Source organism: Xiphophorus couchianus, chromosome 2 (assembly GCF_001444195.1).
Source record: "Xiphophorus couchianus chromosome 2, X_couchianus-1.0, whole genome shotgun sequence".
Lineage (NCBI taxonomy): Eukaryota > Metazoa > Chordata > Actinopteri > Cyprinodontiformes > Poeciliidae > Xiphophorus > Xiphophorus couchianus.
In genome coordinates this window covers 31,043,794-31,064,923 of record NC_040229.1, presented here as the reverse complement: position 1 = coordinate 31,064,923, position 21,130 = coordinate 31,043,794, and the positions used below count along the sequence as shown (strand labels likewise).

Genomic DNA, 21,130 nt, shown 5'->3' with positions numbered 1-21,130 from the left:
TTCATCTCACAAATAAGACGTCTGGATTATTATTGGAACTACTAAGCATATTTAAATTCAACAATTGATTTTGCTGCAATATCTACTCAATGCAATTCAGTTTACATAGCACCAATTCATGTAATCTCAAGGCACTCTACAAAAAAGTCAATTCAATCCAATCATACATACATTCTGGTTGATCCTAGTTATCAAAACAATGCAGTCAAGTTCAGTTCATTATTTAAATCTGTTAAAAAAAAAAAACCTTCTCCATCTCCAAATCCAGAGATGGATTTCCAGATCCATCTCTGGAAATCCAGCAAATTGCTTTGAGTTACTGACTTGCAGCATTCAGATCTCCCACATTTTCCTCTGAAAAAGTTCTTGAGTAAAAAGCAGCATCATTATTATAAATAACCTCTCTTTTTCAGATGTTATAGCCTTTATTTTTCAGATGTCAGCTCATTAAAAACACATCCTACTGCTTGGGGAACCAGGAAGACTTAACAGAATATGATCTGCAGGATGTCCAGGGCCTTTTCCCACTAGCCTAAAGGTCATGAGGACATTTATGAGGAATTATATTGGGACATTTATGAGGAATTATATTGGGACATTTATGAGGAATTATATTGGGACATTTGGAAGGAATTTTTTAGGAGAAATTTGCCCTCTTTGGGGTTCCTTCACGGGGTCACTGTGGGTGTTAAAAATTGGTCTGGGTTAGTCGTGCTTCTTTGTGGGGGCAAAACATTGAGGGACACTTTGTTGTGTCCCTCAATGTGAAATATTTGAAAGGCAGCAGCACAAAAAGGCTTACAGCACCTGGTAATTTGGGATCTTAGTGATCAAAACAATGATCACTAGGATCATTGTTCAATAGGGACCAATAACCACAAGTTATTTTAATAATCAACCAATAGGATTGGTCCCTATGCCGACCAATCATTGAGCGCCATTGAGCAAGTTGAGCAGCTCAACAGCCAATCATTGAGCGAGCTCCTTGCTCAACAGTCCAATCAGATGGCCGCACCGCCCAGCGTCATGAGCCGTGAAAAAATTCCTCGCTGAGGCTGTGATCAACATCGCTAACAGGAACACGTGGGTAAGTTTTATCTGATGATTTTAAGCTTTCTGATTTTTGATTTGTTAAGTGTTTGTTTTATTTATTTATTGACAGTAAGTACCAAGAGATCGACTGATTAAGTTTTAAAAGTATTTATCGGCTATGTACGTTTCAGCACAGCTAACACAGATCGACGTAAATACGCCGACGTTCTTGATAATCTTCGTAATGTTTATTTATCGAAAAAGAAAAAGAATATAATTAAAAGAAAATGATACGATCAACAGTTAGACATAATTACTGGCCAAAACACCGCTTTGAATTAGGAAGAGGAGCGACAGCATCACACTGCAGGTGGAGAGGCGGGGCAGCAACGCAGGTGTGGAAGCTGGTGAAAGTTTCCACGTAAAATCTCATCTGTATCGACCAGACTATAATGTCTATAAACTTTTTTATTTTCTATAAAAATGTATGTGAGTAGTTTTGCTTGAGCATAGATGGTTAGAGCAGGTCTCTCTTTTTGTATTGTTTGCAATTCGTTTTTTCATATTGTTAAACGATAGTAGTTCACACAATATATACTTACATACATTCAAATGTAAGTCAGAAGTGATTTCCAATTGATTATTTACCACTTTTGTACCACCTTCTTTATTGTTTATCCCACTGTACAGTTTGAAAATAAGAAGCTTCTCTGAAATCTATTTCTGTTTTTTGTTCATTATTATTATTATTATTAGGTTTTCACAATGGAATTGGACGGCCACAAGTACAGCGTGTGTGACAGGACTTTCTCTGTGAAGTCCAACCTCACTCGGCACATGAAGCTTCATGGTCTGAAGGAGTGTCTGTGTGAGGTGAGTGGCAGAGGCTTCGCTCAGAAGCAGCAACTCAGCAGCCACCTGAAGCAGCACCTCTACCCTTTTCTCCGCCTCTACAGGCCAGGGGAGGCCAAGCTGCAGTGCACCGTTGCAGCCAAGGCTGTAGCAGCGGCCCCCTCCAAAGCAGTAGACCCCACCTCTCTGGAACCGGGAAAGGTGGAGGCTGCTGCTAAAAAAGCCGGTGGAGAAATGTGGAGAGGCCTGCTAGTTGTCACTTTTGGCAAATACGCAGGGCAAACTTTCAGGTGGCTGCTGGAGAACGACGTGGGGTTGGGTGACATGGCTGCTCTCTGAGTACTGCCAGAAGGGAGAGAAGAACCAGCTTCTCAAGTGGCAGAAGGAGCGACTTCTGGAGTACGACAGAGAGTTCCCGCCTGTCACCTTCCATCTGGACAAGCGCTTGGAGGTAACGTAGATGTTTTCACTCTGAATACAATATTTTTATAATAATGTTTAGGGAAAAAATGTACAGTGTGTATAATGTAAATGTAACACACCTTCATTAATAAAACCAAAATTGTTTACAACACTTTGATTTGTTCATCATCAACTAAACGTCTAGTTGGTGCAGAACTGTTTATGTGTTTCTCCTAAAGTTGTTGTTTTTTTCTTCATAAGCAGAGGACAAGGACTGATGGAGAAAAGGCTGTCTGACTTTCAGTCCGACTATGCCAGCGATGCTGAGCTGTTGGCTGCTGCTGGTAATTATCATGTAACACACTATTTTTAAACTAACATGTTCTTACTGCTGACAAGGAAATTATTCTAAACTTTTGTCTAAAATGTCACATTTTATGTTGCCGAAGACTGACTACAGTAGGTTTAGTATTTCACTTTAAATTGTTGCGGTGGTGATGGTGAGGAATTTTACAACATGTTATTTTATATGTTATGATATGTTTCATTTTTGGCATTTAAAAATCCTATTTGCCATAACTCTTTTAACTAAAGCCAATCTTTTCTTGTAACATCCTATTATACTGATAAAATTTAATGTGCTACATGTTTGTGTCTGCTAATATGTTGACATCTTAAGCAGTGTGCTGAATTTATTTTGTCTGATTTCTTCTGCAGAAAATGTTCTTGAGGAGTCCGAGGTGCCAGTGTCCACCCAGCTCACCACCTGGGCAGAGATCGCACCAGCTGGCAGCCAGGACTCTCAGGGCAGACCACCGGACACCTCTGCTTCTGAAGCTGACGGAGTCTTGCTGGAGGGCTGGCAGAAGTACTGGGAGCATCTGACTCCATCTGGACAAGCTCCCGGTATAACTGTCCCCAACATCAAGTGGTTGAAAAATGACGAGCTGTACGGCCTGTTTGACAGAACGTCGTCATGCAAAAACATCAGAGGAGAGGAAACTTCTGAAGAACAAGATGGAGTTCCATCCACCTCCACCTCCGACGTTTGTCAAGGGAGGGCTGCCAAGCATGATGTCATTTTTCACCACTCCAGTCTTCGTCTGGCACCCGATTGGTGTGATGCAAGCTAAGATCCGCTGCCCCAACTCCAACTGCCCCGCACCACCAGGCGAATTCCTGGAGAAGAAAGGCTTCGGCCAGGCAGGTGTGTGGCATGACCAACAGCTACACCCTGTTGACGGAGAAGCTGAGGTGTCCGTACTGCGAAAAGGTGAGGCGGGTGGCGAGCGAGCCGCACGGCGACACCGAAGACGTGGGTGGTTGTCGTGAGCAGCACTACATCTGGCTGGCGCACAGTCCCAAGATCCTGATGAACCTGACTCCAGCTGTCAGAAGCATGTTTCCTGCCATACTGTGTGGAAAGTGGGCTGTGGACAAGGGCGTGGTCACTCTCCTGAACGACCGGGTCAACAGCGTCTCAATGAGCAAGGTGCAGAGGCTGCTGCAGCAGGGCCATGACGAGTGGTATGTGGAGCGACGCGACCTGTACCAGACGCTGCTGTATGAAGCCCATGTCGCTGGAGACGTGTCGTCTCAGAAGAGCATCCTGCCCTTCGCGAAGGCCGCTGGTACCTACACGCCTCCTCCGCCCCGCATCCCGCTGCCCTGCGCCCGTGTGCTGAGGCGAGCGCACATGATCATGGAGATGGAGAAGATGCCCGTGTACAGAGCCTCGATCCTCAGTGTGACAGGAGAAATCCTCTGCATTAACGGAACCAAAAAGGTTTGTCTTCACTTCATTAAGCATCAACCAGTTTATTGTTTACAAAGAGGATTTTGGCCTCACTGTAAATATTCAAATGTGATGGATACATATACATGCTTAGGAGTTTAAATAAATTATAAAGACAGACTTTTAAAAATTCGTGTCCTGATTTTTTTTGTTTTCCAGGTCCTCAAGAAGATATATGGCGACGGCCAGGGCACCATGCAGTACGTCACCAGCGTGCTGAACCAGTGGGGCCAGTTCCTGACCACAGTGGTGGTAGCGGCAGAGTCTGAGGGCTGCTACAGGCGCATGGCCAAAGGTCTGATGGCCCGCTTTGACCGAGCTGGAGCTCCTGCACCCAAAATCATATATGCAGATAGCAACTGTTGTCGGTATGTACCCGTACAGCTTGATAAAAATTGGTCATTTATATATCATTTTAAAAACCAAACAAACAACAAAACCAATCAAGTGACATCTGCTTTGCTGATATTATTTCAGAGACAGTGGTTCATCCTTCCTGGAGAACCTCTTTGCAGACTGGGTGCAGAAGGGGACGGTGGTCAGACTGGACATTCGACACTGGCTCCACCGCTGGGACGCCGTTGTCATCAAGCAGAGCCACGCCAAATACGGGGTGTTCATGAGTGCCCTGGCAGGCGCGATGCTAGCCTACAACAGGGACGACATGATGCTGCTGATCCAGGCAGTCAGGCAGGGCAACCTGGAGCTCTACAGCAGGCTTTCAGACGAGGACATGATGGCCTTCCTCAAACCTCACCAGATAAGGTCCTACGTCAGACGCATCACCCGTGGGGTTGAGGTGAGTGTGGCATTCGATCCATGTTTACATTTCATAAACACAAAGCTCATTTAAACAAATCTGCAGTAGTTAGGAGTGACCTTAGTTTCCCTATTCATCATGAACGTGAATGAATGATACAGGAGACGGCGTCAGCGATTGAGTCCATCATCGCCGAGCTGAAGGGACCTGCGGGCCTCGACATCGACGGCATCCACCTGTTCAAGTCGGCGCAGGCGGTGGACGCTCACTGGGCCACCGCTAGCAAGCATCTCAGCTGCATGCAGGTGGGGAAACCCTTCTGCACTAATCACTGCAAAACTGACAAATTACTGTTGCATTCTCTGATTGGATGCCATAATTAAGCCCGTCACAATAAGCAATACATAAATTAATCGAATGACAATTTAAAACAAACATTTACATGCAGTACAAAGTAGTTAGCTTGCACTATCTGCCACTTTTGCATGTTTTCACTGTCTAAGTTGAACAATTATTTTAAATTCAGATGCAACTTTTGTTACCGGGTCTTCATTGTCCATTTGAATTATTGTTGTGTTTGTTTGTTTTGGATATTTCAAATGTTTTTCTGTTCCAGTGTGACGTGCTTTTTTGAAATGAAAGCTTTTTTTGTTGTTTTGACAGGATATACTTGCATTAATATACCGTTATTATTACTATTATTATATAATTTTCATAAAATATAAAAACGATCTCAAAATGACAATGTTATTGTTTATCGCAATAAATTATACGACAACCTATCGTACAGCTAGGCCTGTCACGATAGCAAATTTTGCTCAGCGATTAATTGTCTCAAAAAATTATTGCGATAAACGATAATATTGTTTGAAGACCTTTTTACACTGATTTAATGGAAATGACGTAATAATGCATGTGATTTCCTGCCAAAGATAGATACACTTTATTTTCAAAAGAACATTTAACACTTGAGCTGATAAACAAAATAAACAAAACAACCAAAAACAAAAATAAAATGGATTCTTAGTCTCCATTAACAAAAAACGCAGTTGAAAAAAAATTAAACAACATAAAGCCAAAGTGGAAATAAATACTGCATTCAACCAAAAGAGTGCAGATTATGAAGTCTGTATATTATGTTGCCCTTCAGTAATAATTAGATTTAAATAGAGAAGATGGGCACATCGACTACCTGATGCAATAATTCACACTACACGATTTTTTGCTCCTATTTTCCCCTTACAACAATCTTAGCACGTTGGTCTTTGTAAGATTGTGTGGTGTGTTACGGTAGGTCGTCGTTGCCGCTCCGATCTAAATCAGGGGTTTTTTCCCCGACTGGGATCTTTAACGACACCTGTTGAATGTGACAGGCAGCCAATCAGAAAGCGCGGATTCTCCTCCGTGTTTTCTGAGGGGAAATTACGTCGGGGAATCCCAAACAGCTGACACAGCGCAACCGAAGTCCAGCGGACATCGGAGATGATATGTGGAAACAACATTAATGTTTATTCAACATGCAAAGAATATAGAAATGACAAGAGGAGGAGTTGGAGCGAAATTGCTACTGCAGTTGATAAACCCGGTAACTTTTCAGCTGTTCTTCGTTAACGTGACGTAAATAGGTTCTAATGATTTTCATTCAGTCAGGACTTTACGCTGACACTAGCCACATGCATTGCAGGTAGATTGTAGTAAAGCATTGATTAATGCCTGGTTTTAAAATTAGTTCACTGGACTTGTAGCCATTATTTTGTGCCCATTGTTGGACACCACACGGCAGGAACGAACCCGATGGAACCTTTATACCTAGGATTTCTGTCGGCTAATGTGTGATCTGTCAGGTTTTGAAAATGGGCCGACAATCGGCTGACAGCTTTAAGATCGTGTCGTGTGCGCTGGGCTTTACACTAAGTAAAATGAGGAAGGGAGGGTCAGTGGAGAGAGCTGGAGTTGAGCCTTTTTTCATTCAGTCTCATTAGCTGAAAGAGAAAAAGGTCGGAAGAGACGATAATGCCGATAATTAAAATGAAGTCGGTAGTTTTAATTTATCGTATGATTAATTGATTTATCGTTTATCGCGACAGGCCTATGTACAGCCCAACTGTGTTATGGTGACAAGCCTGGCCATAGTAAAGAAGCGACTGTGCTGTGTTTTACAGGATCCCCCTGGCGTGCAGCTGTATGTGTCTGTGAAGGTGGTGGTGCTCAACGGCATTCGCCTCAACAAGTACAAGTGTCAGCGGGGCAGCAACTCCCTGGAGGGTTTGCACTCACACCTGTACAACGCCATTCCCTCGCAGAGATGCGGAGTTATGCAGTTCCAAGTGAGGATGAGCAGTTTTAATATATAAAAAAAAAATACTGACGACACATCATGTTTCACATTCTTGCCTGTCTCCTCTTGCCTTCCTCTGTGTTTGCTCATCAGATGTACAGTGTGGGCCATGAGGGCCAAAAGAGAGATGATTGTGTCTTCTGCCCCTTTACACGCCAACGGTCGTGTCTTTCAGGTTTATCTGATTGCGTTTGCGGTGCAGTGGAACAACCGGATGGAGTCCCTCAGGGTTGCAGGTGGACACGGCCGGCAGACCTGGTTCATGGACCCGCGGCAGATTCAACGCATGAATCAGCAGGCTGAGGTGCTGTTTGGTAGAGAGCATGTCCTCGAATCCAACTTTGTTGCTCCGATGCCCTACCCTGCTGAGTACAAAGACCCAGACGAGGAAGAGCTTCTTGGGGTGGAGTACGCCATGTGTCAGTCGACCAGCTTTGCTGCAAAAGATTACTACGCCCAGCAAGGTAAACTATCTAGAAACAGAAATATGCAAACTAAGCTGGTAAATCTTTATAAGTGAAATGTGAGGTAAATACATGTGATATGAAGTCTACTGTTGACTTTTGTGACTGCCTAGACGTGTTGGTAAAAAGCACATTTTATACTTTGCAGTTGAAGAAGAGCAGAGCCGTGACGAAGAGGAGACGGCTGAACAGAGCGATGAAGAGGAGGAGCTGGCAGATGAAGGTGTGGACGTGCGCAGAGAGTCAGAGGAGGATCCGATGGACGCCGTCAGTGGGAAACACGCCATCCTCACTCGGTCAGAGCAGGTGGAGGAAGAGGACAGCCCTGCCCTGCAGGATGTCCTCATGACTCAGAGCCACCTGCAGCTTCCTGGGCTGCAGGAAGTGGAAGACTTGGCCTTGCTCCTTCTCCAGCTGGCCGATGACACAGACCGCCACCTGGTGCCGGCCGACCTCAGGGTGAAGATTGCCTCTGCTGTCAGTGCTTTGCATGAGCACGACAGGTCAGTTGCCAACTTTGTAAAACAATACGAGTCTCGCTGGGGCTACACCCTGTTCGGCCAATGCCTGGGAGCCAACACACCTGAGACCAGAGCGGCCCAAAAGACAAAGTTTTCTCGGATGAGGTACCCTCAGGCGGCACGTGTTACTGAAAACAGCCGTCTGTTGTACCTCATCATTAAGATGCTCAAGAACCGGCCGCCGGCCTGTCGTCTCACCTCCCCCACCAGGATTACCGCAGCGATCAAAGGGCAGTACAAACGCATTGTAGACCGAGTCGGAGACGACGCCATCCTCAACAGTCTCTCCATTCCTTTACCAAACTTGAACTCAAAATCCATCTCCACCTTCATTGCACGAGAGGAGAAGAAGGCTAACTTCAGGGCGACTGTCATCCCTAAGGTGAAGTTCCACCGCAGAGTGCTGTCTGACACACCAATGCCAGCCGCTCCAACGCTCCCAGCTTCCCTGCCAGCTCCAAGCCGACCTCAGGTCCAGTACCTGAGCCTTCCTCATGTGGCTGGGGAAAGGCATGGCCAGAAGCAGAGGTAAGCTGTTTCAGAAATATGGACCCTTTATTGAGGTGGATTTATCAGCTGCATATTTAAACTAACTAACTTTAGACTACTATGTGTGTTGGTGAAGTTTTATGATATTGCTCATGAATATAGAAACTCATCATCACATTTATTTTTATTTCTACAGGTTAGGAGAACCACAGCGGAACATCCAGCCCAAACCCCCTGTGGCCGCTTACATCCCCCCCAAATTGTCTGCAGCCCCGGTCCTGCTTGTGGTTCCTGCTCAGCCACAGCCGCCGTCTATGATGCTCTGCGGAACCTCCAGCGGCCAGAGCTTCGTACCTTCAGCTCCACCTCCTGCGCCGACAGCCAGGCCAACCAAGCCTCATAAATCCTTGAGGCCTTGCGGGGCCTGCAAAATACCCCAGTGTGGTGGACAGAAGAAGCGATACACACCCTCCAAAAACAAAACTGCTGGAAGTAGCCAAAAAATATTTACCTTTTGCCCAGCAACTAGGAGATCCACCACTTCTGGTTTTGAAGGCATTGTTTACGACAGCTTTGAGCATTTCAAGAAGTTTGTAGACAGTGAACTTGAAAAGAAACAGACAAACTAAAGAGTTTGTGTTTTGGTGGGGAGACTACATTGGCCAGAAATCTCCCCAAAATAATCAGTTAAAAAATGTTTATATTTTTTGTGACTTTTGTTTGTCTCATTGTTATATTTGTGTATATTTTATATATATATTTTTAGTTAATTATTTTTTCATTTTCTTGTGGTTGAAGAAATAAAACTTAATAAATATAATACTCTAATTCAATTTATATTTGGGTCATTTTGTCTTGGTTCCCCTGGTGAAAGAGTCCAGAATAATCAGCATCTCATTGTGTTCATCTTTACTTCATCTGCATGTGACATGTATATAAAGTTCTTGCCAGTGAGGAGAAAAAGCAGGTGTAGCTAGTTTTTTAGCCTGATAGTCACCAGAAACAGCAACATACAGGTAATATAAATATCAGTTTATTCACTAGATTGAACAAATTTCATTAAAGATTCGATAAAGATATTTTATATAACGCATGTCACAATTAAAAGTATTTTACTTTTTTTTTTTAACCACAACGGTGTGTGAAAGTGATGCACAACACATTTTGTATTTAACAGAATATTCCAAACGGTTTCTAGTCTAGAAAAACCACAACAAGGAGCACAGGGGGAGGTCAACAGGGTTTTTCACGCCTGTGATCGCTCTTTTTTATTTGTTCCCCTGCTTAGCTTCCGAGATCAGACGAGATCGGGCGTTCTCAAGGTAGTGTGGCCGTAAGCCGCAGAGTACTGCCAGCTACAGCTTTTCGTAAAGCAGCACATAGAGTTGGCACTTTGTTTCTTTTTGCTTTGATTACACCTCCGTAGGGTTAGCCGTGCTTCTCCGTAGGGTTAGTCGTGCTTCTCCGTAGGGTTAGTCGTGCTTCTCCGTAGGGTTAGTCGTGCTTCTTTGTGGGGGCAAAACATTGAGGGACACTTTGTTGTGTCCCTCAATGTGAAATATTTGAAAGGCAGCAGCACCAAAAGGCTTACAGCACCTGGTATTCCCAGGCGGTCTCCCATCCAAGTACTAACCAGGCCCGACCCTGCTTAGCTTCCGAGATCAGACGAGATCGGGCGTTCTCAAGGTAGTGTGGCCGTAAGCCGCAGAGTACTGCCAGCTACAGCTTTTCGTAAAGCAGCACATAGAGTTGGCACTTTGTTTCTTTTTGCTTTGATTACACCTCCGTAGGGTTAGCCGTGCTTCTCCGTAGGGTTAGTCGTGCTTCTTTGTGGGGGCAAAACATTGAGGGACACTTTGTTGTGTCCCTCAATGTGAAATATTTGAAAGGCAGCAGCACCAAAAGGCTTACAGCACCTGGTATTCCCAGGCGGTCTCCCATCCAAGTACTAACCAGGCCCGACCCTGCTTAGCTTCCGAGATCAGACGAGATCGGGCGTTCTCAAGGTAGTGTGGCCGTAAGCCGCAGAGTACTGCCAGCTACAGCTTTTCGTAAAGCAGCACATCCAGTTGGCACTTTGTTTCTTTTTGCTGTGATTACACCTCTGTAGGGTTAGCCGTGCTTCTCCGTAGGGTTAGTCGTGCTTCTCCGTAGGGTTAGCCGTGCTTCTCCGTAGGGTTTGTCGTGCTTCTTTGTGGGGGCAAAACATTGAGGGACACTTTGTTGTGTCCCTCAATGTGAAATATTTGAAAGGCAGCAGCACCAAAAGGCTTACAGCACCTGGTATTCCCAGGCGGTCTCCCATCCAAGTACTAACCAGGCCCGACCCTGCTTAGCTTCCGAGATCAGACGAGATCGGGCGTTCTCAAGGTAGTGTGGCCGTAAGCCGCAGAGTACTGCCAGCTACAGCTTTTCGTAAAGCAGCACATCCAGTTGGCACTTTGTTTCTTTTTGCTGTGATTACACCTCTGTAGGGTTAGCCGTGCTTCTCCGTAGGGTTAGTCGTGCTTCTTCGTAGGGTTTGTCGTGCTTCTTTGTGGGGGCAAAACATTGAGGGACACTTTGTTGTGTCCCTCAATGTGAAATATTTGAAAGGCAGCAGCACCAAAAGGCTTACAGCACCTGGTATTCCCAGGCGGTCTCCCATCCAAGTACTAACCAGGCCCGACCCTGCTTAGCTTCCGAGATCAGACGAGATCAGACGAGATCGGGCGTTCTTTTTTTTTTTTTCTCTTTTTTTTATTTCATTCAAAATAAAATTGAAATTAAAATATAATTTTTTACGACAAAACCATATGCACAAATCCCATTGTTAAATAAAACATACGCAAATAAAATAAAAGAACACAATCATTAATTGTAATATACTAAACAACAAAGGTTCAAAAAGACCATCCTTGAAAATAAACACATTTTTTAAGAGGCCCAAACATATTTTCACAAAGTCCCTTGCTGATGCTATTTAATGTTTTAAGATGATTTTGCAATAGTCCTGAAAAAAGCTTCCAACGGTCCACTTTCTTGTTATCATAGAGTTGAAGATTTCTGGAAATGTAGATGGTGTGCCTGGCCAGGGAAAGAATAATGTTACAAAGGTTAAATTGTGTCTTTGTTAGATGTCCGAGAGAAGATACGATTCCAAAAAGTCTGATTGAGTCCCAGTTGTTGTCGTCCGATGTAGAGATGTTGTTGATGATTTGATGGATCTTGTTCCAGAAGAGGGTGCAGCCGGGACAGTGGAGGAACAGGTGCTCTAAAGTCTCGGGGTCTGAAAGACAAACTGTACAGTCTCTGCCATACTTCTCCTTGTTTATCTGGTGCAGGATGACGCCCGTAAAAATTCTTCTGTGTCTTAACAGAAAATCGGTGTTGTTGGCTTGCTGATGACTAAATTTGAGCTGTGTGTTTGACCAAATGTCGTAAACTGGTATACTGGGAAATATTTTTTCCCATTGCTTATGAGCTGTGGGTTCTTTGCTAATGTGTGAAACTAATAAACGGTACCATTGTTTTGTTGTCACTAAACTGATGTTTGTTTTCTTATCACCTATTGATAGAAGGAAAGTCGGGACGTCATCCTGCATCTCCTGATGTCGTCTTCTCCTGCCAATGAACGAGGAGCAGTGGAAAGGCAAAGCAGCCTGGATCTTTTTAGCATGTTTAACTAAGATATATTTTTTATAAGGCGTTCTAGATAATCTGAAAAGGTTGAGTATTTTATTGATATCCACTGATCCCCGATCATTCAGAACCTGCCCAAAAGTGTGAATACCGGCTCTCCTCCAGGACGGGAGACTTAGCATCCTGCCCTCACAGACCACCTCGGGGTTGTTGAAAATCAGCAGCGAGAGACAAGACCTGTACTTGACATGCGTGATGAGTTGAAACCTAATTTTATTCCAGGCTTCAAGACATTCTGTGAATAATTCATTAGACTGTATTAGTTTTGGAACAGAAATTGAACATAGATTATAAATGTTTTTCGTACCAAATGAGATGAGACCGGATAGAAAATAGTCATGCCAAATATGCTTGATAGGAGAAGTTAAGAACTTGGTGATAAGTTTTATCCTTATTGCTTGTTTTTTTGATTGAATGTCAACTAATTTGAGTCCTCCTTCTCTAGGCGGAGCAATCATTGTTTTATGGCTGACTAAATTACTTCTGCTTTTCCAGATGAATAAAGAGATTTGACTGTTAAATTTGTTGAGTATTTGTTTTGGGAGATCATAGACACTGAGCGGATAAATGATTTTAGAGATGATTAAACTGTTTATTATAACTACTTTCCCTTTGATGGTTAATTTCCTTTGATTCCAGAGATTGAGCTGTTTTTGTATTGTGTTTATGATGTTTTTCCAGGTCTCGTCTCTCGCCGCTCTCCACTGCTTACCAAGGTACACACCCAGGACCTTGACTGTGTCCTCCACCTCCCTGAACTTCCACCTTCCCGATGTCCGAGCCGCCCCACCACAATACATTATCTCAGATTTGGTTGTATTAATTTTTGCTCCTGAGGCTGAACCGTACGTTTGTAGATGTTTAATAACCAATTCTAAACTGTTTTCATCTTTGACTGTTATTGAAGTGTCATCTGCAAACTGAAATATTTTACTGTCATTGCCCTGTGGTGATTTTATTCCTTGAATATTTTTATCCTGTCTAATCAGGATGGCGAGGGGCTCAGCCACCAGGCTGTAGAGCAGGGAGGACAGAGGACACCCCTGTCTGACTGACCTATGTAAACGGAAATAATCTGTGAAATGACCATTGCATTTGACCTTACTTTCTGCTTTTGAATATAATAACTGTAACTTGCTGATAAATGATTGACCAAATCCAAATTTATTTAAAACTGCCCATAAGAAGTTATGTTCCACCCTATCAAAAGCTTTTCTAAAATCTATATTTAGAAATATTCCTTGTGAACTGACCATGGACTGGATAGTATGATTTATTGATAACACTGTATCTGAAATGTTTCTTTGAGGAATACCGTAAGCTTGCGATGAACTGATTAAAGTGCCTATTACTGATTTTAACCTGTTTGCTAGTATTTTGGAATATATTTTGTAATCTGTATTTAATAAACTAATGGGTCTGTAGTTTTCCAAGTTATTTCTATCACCCTTGTTTTTGTAAAGAATGGTTATGATTCCTTGGGCGAAGGTCTTGGGCGTGCACCCTGTTTGCTCCATGACAGAAAAAACTCGCAATAGTATTTTACTTATTGGATCTTTGAACTGTTTATAAAATTCAGAAGTAATGCCATCATGTCCAGGACTTTTATTATTATTCAATGAGTTGATAACGTGTTTAATTTCTTCCTCTGTCAAGGGAGCATCACAACAGAGACTGTCTTCCCGAGAGAGTGAGGAATCAATCACACCGACAACCTGATTTATTTTATTTGTAGAAATATTTTCACTTGTAAAAAGATGTGAATAAAAAATCTGAACCGTTTCTAAAATACTTGTTATGTCTGACACCTTTTCTCCCTTCTCATTTAGCAATTCATTTATTGTTGCGTTAGCTTGTTTGCGTTTCTCTTGAGCCAGAAAGAAAGCTGTAGATTTTTCTCCTTCTGTTAAATATTTTGCTTTGCTGCGAATAATGGCTCCTTTACATTTATTTATTTCTATTTGCTCTAGTTGTTTCTTTATTATCAAATAATCTGTTATGTCACTGCTTTGGTCATTTTCTAAAAGATCTAATTCACTATTTAACTTTCTTCTTAAAATGCATTCATTATGGAGTTCTCTCCGTTTTTTCTGTCTGCTATATTTTATGGATAGGTTCTTGAATCTTTGTTTGGCCTGATCCCACCACTCTAGCAGGTTTTCAGTGTGATCCATTTCTCCACTCAGGGTCTGCAGCAGGATGCCAATCTCACCTCTGTAAGCCTCATCCTGAAGAAGAGCAGCATTCAGACACCAGAGACCCCCATTTCTGATGCCTCTTCCCATCTCAACCTGCAGGAAGGAGTGGTCACTCCAGACGTTATCCCGGATGAGACAGGATGACACCTCGGGGACAAGAGAAGACGAGATCAGGCACAAGTCGAGTCGTGATTGTTTCAGTTTTCCTAAAATGACCTGTTTTCTGGTAAATTGTTTTTTACCTGGGTGAAAAAGTCTCCAAATGTCTATCAAACTATTTTGAGTAATAATGTCAAAAAGTGTGTTCCTGCTATAATCCTCAGAAAAAGTGCAATTATTTGAAATGTCAGATTTTGTTAGTGTTATGTTAAAGTCTCCTATTATGATACAATTAGTGACTATCCATTTTCTCAAACCAATAAAGAAATTTTTCCTGTGTGTATCTATGTTTGGTGCATGAATATTAATCAACCTACATGATTTATTATTATAAAAGAAATCTATTATGATAAGTTTACCCTGCTTATCTTTATGAATGAAATGACAATTGTTGCACAGACCCTCCCTCATAAAAATGGCAACCCCACCCGCTTGAGTACTTGATGTAGATGAAAACATTTTCCCTTTCCATTTATGTGACATCTCTTTTTCTTTTGAAATATCCCACTTTGTTTCTTGTAGACAGAGTATATCGAACTGCGATTGAAAAATGACTGCGTTCACCTTTTCTTCCCTGTTGAGCCCACGGGCATTAAGCGAGAGAAGGAGCATTAGTGTTAAGTGGAAAAAAGTTGCCATAGTCATTTTTTTGCTTTTCTTTTGGGTTTTGTTGCTAGGCTTGCCAGTCTTTTCCTAGTTTGTATTATTTTTGTAAGATCAAGATCAGGATCCGACTCTACATAGTCCATTATTTTGAGCGTCCGCGGCAAAGCGCTCAGCGGGGTCTGAAAAGACGACAGATGGGTCGGCGATAGAAGCTGCGAGTTTCCTTCGGTTACAGGGGGAAGAGGCGCAGCGACTACTTCCCGCTCCTCTTCGACTGTGTTTTTACCGTTTTTGGATACTTCGCCCATAGCCAGCGCACCGGACACCTCCGCGTCCGGCGCTCCGGCCACAGCACTTGGCATGCACTCGCTTAGCTCTTCCTCACCTCCCTCCACCTGCTCATTCTCTTCCACTTCCCCTTCCATTTCGCTTTCCTCTCCGCTCTGCGTATCGGCTTCTTTGAAGTCCGCTGTCAGACCCTGGTCTTGAACATCAGATTCACTTAAGTTGCAAATGCATTTAACTATTTGATTGTGGCAGATTTGACATTTCTTTTCCTGTTTCTTTTCCGAGCATTCTCTCACATAATGCCCCTGGACTCCGCAGAAATGACAGCAAAAATCAGGACAGTCCCTGACAATGTGGCCCGGTTGTAAACATATCCTGCAAACTTTAACCTGTCTATCATGAATAACTCTAAAATATTCTGGACCAAGAGCTGTGTTAAATCTGGCAGAATAAGGCAGAGACTGTACAGTTTCAGTAAATTTGACTTTTACAAACCGTGTTCCATCGGCAATCTTCGTTCCTGGCCACACCCGACGCTTGATTTCTGACATTGCTTTAACTCCCCAAGTATGTAACTTACTTAAAATCTCCTCGTCTGTGATGTAAGCTGGTAACGTTAAGAAGGAGACCACCAGTTCATCATTTATAAGTTCTTTGGCATGTATTGTAGATGATCCCATCTTGAATCCGTCCAAAAGTCTCTTTTTTGCTTTTTCATTGCTTAATGTGATTTCAAATTTCTTGTCCGATAATACTCGACATGCTAATAAACCTCCACACAGAAAGCGTATATTTTTCATCAAATCTAGCACTGAAATCTTTTCTTCTCCCACAACTTCAATCTGGACCGTGTTTTCTTTTTCAAATACTCCAGTCATTTTCACTTGTTCGAAGCTCGTTTCCGTGTTCCTTTCCAAATTGTCCAAAACCGAGGGATCTGTCTGCTTGTTCTTTGACAACTCCATTACAAAAAGGAGAAAAGCCCCTCCCCAACAGTAGAAAACTGTGGGGAGGTAAATCTACAAAATAAAAAAACACAAAAAAAGGTTCCAAAATCCAAAAAAAGAACGAAAAAACAGAGCTGCAAGAAAAAATGTTACTCCTACCGCTGTGCAAACAAACAGCTGACTAACGCAAAGTGGGCGTTCTCAAGGTAGTGTGGCCGAAAGCCGCAGAGTACTGCCAGCTACAGCTTTTCGTAAAGCAGCAAAGCCAGTTGGCACTTTGTTTCTTTTTGCTTTGATTACACCTCCGTAGGGTTAGCCGTGCTTCTCCGTAGGGTTAGTCGTGCTTCTCCGTAGGGTTAGTCGTGCTTCTCCGTAGGGTTAGCCGTGCTTCTCCGTAGGGTTAGCCGTGCTTCTCCGTAGGGTTAGTCGTGCTTCTCCGTAGGGTTAGTCGTGCTTCTCCGTAGGGTTAGCCGTGCTTCTCCGTAGGGTTAGTCGTGCTTCTTTGTGGGGGCAAAACATTGAGGGACACTTTGTTGTGTCCCTCAATGTGAAATATTTGAAAGGCAGCAGCACCAAAAGGCTTACAGCACCTGGTATTCCCAGGCGGTCTCCCATCCAAGTACTAACCAGGCCCGACCCTGCTTAGCTTCCGAGATCAGATGAGATCAGGTGTTCTCAAGGTAGTGTGGCCATAAGGGTCAGGGTTAGGGGTCAGGGCTTCTCTGAAATCTATTTCTGTTTTTTGTTCATTATTATTATTATTATTAGGTTTTCACAATGGAATTGGACGGCCACAAGTACAGCGTGTGTGACAGGACTTTCTCTGTGAAGTCCAACCTCACTCGGCACATGAAGCTTCATGGTCTGAAGGAGTGTCTGTGTGAGGTGAGTGGCAGAGGCTTCGCTCAGAAGCAGCAACTCAGCAGCCACCTGAAGCAGCACCTCTACCCTTTTCTCCGCCTCTACAGGCCAGGGGAGGCCAAGCTGCAGTGCACCGTTGCAGCCAAGGCTGTAGCAGCGGCCCCCTCCAAAGCAGTAGACCCCACCTCTCTGGAACCGGGAAAGGTGGAGGCTGCTGCTAAAAAAGCCGGTGGAGAAATGTGGAGAGGCCTGCTAGTTGTCACTTTTGGCAAATACGCAGGGCAAACTTTCAGGTGGCTGCTGGAGAACGACGTGGGGTTGGGTGACATGGCTGCTCTCTGAGTACTGCCAGAAGGGAGAGAAGAACCAGCTTCTCAAGTGGCAGAAGGAGCGACTTCTGGAGTACGACAGAGAGTTCCCGCCTGTCACCTTCCATCTGGACAAGCGCTTGGAGGTAACGTAGATGTTTTCACTCTGAATACAATATTTTTATAATAATGTTAAGGAAAAAAATATATGATGCGTGTCATTTAAATGCAGCACACCTTCAATAAAAAATAAAAAAAAATCTATGTTTACTTTACTTTAGTTGGTGCAGAACTTTGTGTGGACAAGGACTGATGTGGAGAAGGGAAAGACAACTGAGGCTGCCATGTGTGATTTTCAGTCAGACTATGCCAGTGATGCTGAGCTGTTGGCTGCTGCTGGTAATTATCATGCACATTGTTTTTAAGTTTGCGTTTTCTTATTGATGACAAAATATTCAAAACTTCTGGCTAAATACAGTGTAAAGTTGGGGAGTCCGAGGTGCCAGTGTCCACCCAGCTCACCACCTGGGCAGAGAGCGCACCAGCTGGCAGCCAGGACTCTCAGGGCAGACCACCGGACACCTCTGCTTCTGAAGCTGACGGAGTCTTGCTGGAGGGCTGGCAGAAGTACTGGGAGCATCTGACTCCATCTGGACAAGCTCCCGGTATAACTGTCCCCAACATCAAGTGGTTGAAAAATGACGAGCTGTACGACCTGTTTGACAAAACGTTGTCGTACAAAAACATCAGAGGAGAGGAAACTCCTGAAGAACAAGATGGAGTTCCACCCACCTCCACCTCCGACGTTTGTCAAAGGAGGGCTGCCAAGCATGACGTCATTTTTCACCACTCCAGTCTTCGTCTGGCACCCGATTGGTGTGATGCAAGCTAAGATCCGCTGCCCAAACTCCAACTGCCCCGCACCACCAGGCGAATTCCTGGAGAAGAAAGGCTTCGGCCAGGCAGGTGTGTGGCATGACCAACAGCTACACCCTGTTGACGGAGAAGCTGAGGTGTCCGTACTGCGAAAAGGTGAGGCGGGTGGCGAGCGAGCCGCACGGCGACACCGAAGACGTGGGTGGTTGTCGTGAGCAGCACTACATCTGGCTGGCGCACAGTCCCAAGATCCTGATGAACCTGGCTCCGGCTGTCAGAAGCATGTTTCCTGCCATACTGTGTGGAAAGTGGGCTGTGGACAAGGGCATGGTCACTCTCCTGAACGACCGGGTCAACGGCGTCTGCATGAGCAAGGTGCAGAGGCTGCTGCAGCAGGGCCACGACGAGAAGAAAGACTTCAGCACCTACGGCAGGCAGGTGTGTGACATGACCAACAGTTACACCTTGTTGACGGAGAAGCTGAGGTATCCGTATTGTGAAAAAGTGAGGCAGGAAGCAGCTTTTAACAAATTTTTTTTCAGGTCCTATTTTTCTTGCTAAGGTTTAACGCAGTACCTGTTTTAACATTTTCACATCTTGAGCAATGTGTTGGATATATTTTGTCTTTCTTCTGCAGAAAATCTCCTTGAAGAGTCTGAGGTGCCTGTCTCTATGTGGCTCACCACCTCAGGAAACATAACATCGGCTAGCAGTCAAGAGTCTTCTCAGGGTGGACAACCAGACACACCGACTCAAATGGCATCTTGCTGGCATAAGTACTGGGAGCATCTGCACAAACCCCTGGTTTGTTTCCCTGACTTTTCTGTGTTTCAGCGACTGAAACACTGAGAAGGCGGCTGCAAACTACAGGAAAACCGTAATGCTGAAGCTGAAGCTCCATCACAGAGCGTCGACAGAAGAACCAATGCCAGCTGCTCCGACTCTTCCAGTTCCAGAACGACCTCTGGTTCAATACCGAGGCTGGGAAAAGGCATGGCCAGAAGTGGAGGTGAGTGGTTCAGTCCTTCCTTTCATAAGTAAGCCTGTCACAATAAGCAATAAAGCAATTAATCGCGTGGTAACTTAAAATGAGCTTGATCATCTCCATTTGGACAGTCATTTAAGAGATGCTCCACTTTAATATCTTTGAAGAGCTTGCATCTTAAGAAATGCTGCCAATGTTTGACACTGTTTGCACTACCTGCTGCTTTGGCCCGTTTTCCCTGTCCAAGCTGATTATATATATATATATATGATTTTGATTACAAAAACTTCATAATACATTTTACTTATTGTTGCACTTGTTTTGTTTATTTTGGACATTTAAAATGTCTCAGTTCCTGTGTTAAATGTTCATGTATTAATATAGCATTAGAATCATCACACAGGTTTAAAATGGTTTCAAATTGACAATTTGTTGCAATAATCTCTGGGACAATTTATCATCCAGCAAAATTTGTAATCGTGACAGGCCTATTCACAATTGTGGATACTTGATTACAATATGTAAACTTAAGTGTATTTATCAGCTGAATATTTTAACTAACTTTACACAATGTGTGTTGATGATTCATACATTTGAAGTTTTATGGTGTTGCTTATGAATCACATATTTACCTTGATTTTTTTTTTTTGCAGGTTAGATATGGAAGAGCCAGAGCAAGTTGAGCGGTGCATCGATCCTTACACCCTCTGTGCCCTTGTCCATCCCACCCAGACCCTCTGCAGTACCGGTCCTGGTCCCTTCTCAGCCACAGGCGCTACCCATGATGCTCTATGGAGCCTCCAGCACTCTGAGCGCCATACTTTTGGCTCCACCCCCTCGCGATTACATCCAGGCCAACCAAGCCTCTTTAGTCCTTGTGGAGTCATGCAAAGTACCCCAGTGTGGTGGACAGAAGAAATTATGCATGACCTGCAAAACAGGATGGTGAAAGTTGTCAAAACCATATTGCCCAGCAACTACAAAATCCACAAATCCCGGTTTTGAAGGCGTTTATTACAGTTTTAAACTTTTTTTTATTTTTTTTTTTTATGTAGTGGATGAAGAACTCAAAAAGAAAACCCCAAAAAACTAGAGGACCAACTACATCAGCAAGTAGTCCATTGAATATTATAAATAAATAAATGGGAATAATCCAGCTGTTTTAGTCCAGGTACAGATATCTTATGGGTCAAACAATTTAACTCATTTTGTGGCCTATTTTCCTTGTTTCTTTTGACTTAATTCTCATAACTACTACTCTAGTTGCCCTCTACTAATCTCTTTTTTTACTGATGTTATTGTGTATATTTATTTATTTTCAGTTTATTTGGTTAAAGAACAGTTTCCAAAAGTATGAATCCTCCCTTTTGTTCAATCAATATTTCAGTAATTTTGTCTTGTTTCCATTGCAAAACATTCAAGCATAATTACTAAGTCATTGTGTTGATATTTAATCACCTATGTTGCCTGTATGAAGTTCTTGCCTTATCTGTGAGATGACATAAAACGTCTTAGGCATAGATGAGGCTGATTGACAAGACCAAGCCCCTCCTCCTGGCTCTGATTGG

The 21,130-nt window shown here is 43.5% G+C and overlaps 4 protein-coding genes and 4 non-coding genes across 9 annotated transcripts; 3 read left to right on the top strand and 5 right to left on the bottom strand.

The window, feature by feature from the left end:
• The first annotated feature begins 916 nt into the window (after positions 1 to 916).
• LOC114134065 (zinc finger protein 787-like) lies at positions 917 to 2,410 on the top strand. Its single transcript, XM_028000307.1, has 2 exons — positions 917 to 1,087; positions 1,789 to 2,410. Exon 2 carries the CDS (start codon positions 1,798 to 1,800, stop codon positions 2,221 to 2,223), a length of 426 nt encoding a protein of 141 aa, XP_027856108.1. The 5' UTR covers positions 917 to 1,087; positions 1,789 to 1,797; the 3' UTR covers positions 2,224 to 2,410.
• A 110-nt stretch (positions 2,411 to 2,520) lies between these two features.
• LOC114153264 (uncharacterized) lies at positions 2,521 to 5,310 on the top strand. Of its 2 annotated transcripts, XM_028031667.1 has the most exons (5): positions 2,521 to 2,630; positions 3,004 to 4,072; positions 4,241 to 4,449; positions 4,559 to 4,880; positions 5,003 to 5,310. In XM_028031667.1, the coding sequence occupies exons 2-5, from the start codon at positions 3,503 to 3,505 to the stop codon at positions 5,222 to 5,224; spliced, it is 1,323 nt and encodes a 440-aa protein (XP_027887468.1). In that variant the 5' UTR covers positions 2,521 to 2,630; positions 3,004 to 3,502; the 3' UTR covers positions 5,225 to 5,310. The 2 variants fall into 2 exon arrangements, with proteins under 2 accessions (XP_027887468.1, XP_027887475.1); XM_028031674.1 differs by lacking the exon at positions 2,521 to 2,630 and having other exon boundaries at positions 2,940 to 4,072.
• Positions 5,311 to 6,945: 1,635 nt separating this feature from the next.
• LOC114158922 (uncharacterized) lies at positions 6,946 to 9,435 on the top strand. Its single transcript, XM_028040847.1, has 4 exons — positions 6,946 to 7,168; positions 7,355 to 7,643; positions 7,792 to 8,692; positions 8,850 to 9,435. Exons 1-4 carry the CDS (start codon positions 6,953 to 6,955, stop codon positions 9,280 to 9,282), a joined length of 1,839 nt encoding a protein of 612 aa, XP_027896648.1. The 5' UTR covers positions 6,946 to 6,952; the 3' UTR covers positions 9,283 to 9,435.
• Positions 9,436 to 10,237: 802 nt separating this feature from the next.
• On the bottom strand, positions 10,238 to 10,356 carry LOC114137700 (5S ribosomal RNA). Its single transcript, XR_003594069.1, has one exon. It is a non-coding gene; the product is annotated as a 5S ribosomal RNA (ribosomal RNA).
• Positions 10,357 to 10,557: 201 nt separating this feature from the next.
• LOC114137695 (5S ribosomal RNA) lies at positions 10,558 to 10,676 on the bottom strand. Its single transcript, XR_003594068.1, has one exon. It is a non-coding gene; the product is annotated as a 5S ribosomal RNA (ribosomal RNA).
• A 245-nt stretch (positions 10,677 to 10,921) lies between these two features.
• Positions 10,922 to 11,040, bottom strand: LOC114137689 (5S ribosomal RNA). Its single transcript, XR_003594067.1, has one exon. It is a non-coding gene; the product is annotated as a 5S ribosomal RNA (ribosomal RNA).
• Positions 11,041 to 11,701: 661 nt separating this feature from the next.
• On the bottom strand, positions 11,702 to 16,818 carry LOC114158932 (uncharacterized). Its single transcript, XM_028040855.1, has 2 exons — positions 14,547 to 16,818; positions 11,702 to 11,921 (listed from the first exon to the last, which is right to left on the bottom strand). The coding sequence occupies exon 1, from the start codon at positions 16,548 to 16,550 to the stop codon at positions 15,333 to 15,335; it is 1,218 nt and encodes a 405-aa protein (XP_027896656.1). The 5' UTR covers positions 16,551 to 16,818; the 3' UTR covers positions 11,702 to 11,921; positions 14,547 to 15,332.
• Positions 16,819 to 17,110: 292 nt separating this feature from the next.
• Positions 17,111 to 17,229, bottom strand: LOC114137704 (5S ribosomal RNA). The gene has a single exon (XR_003594071.1). It is a non-coding gene; the product is annotated as a 5S ribosomal RNA (ribosomal RNA).
• Positions 17,230 to 21,130: the final 3,901 nt, after the last annotated feature.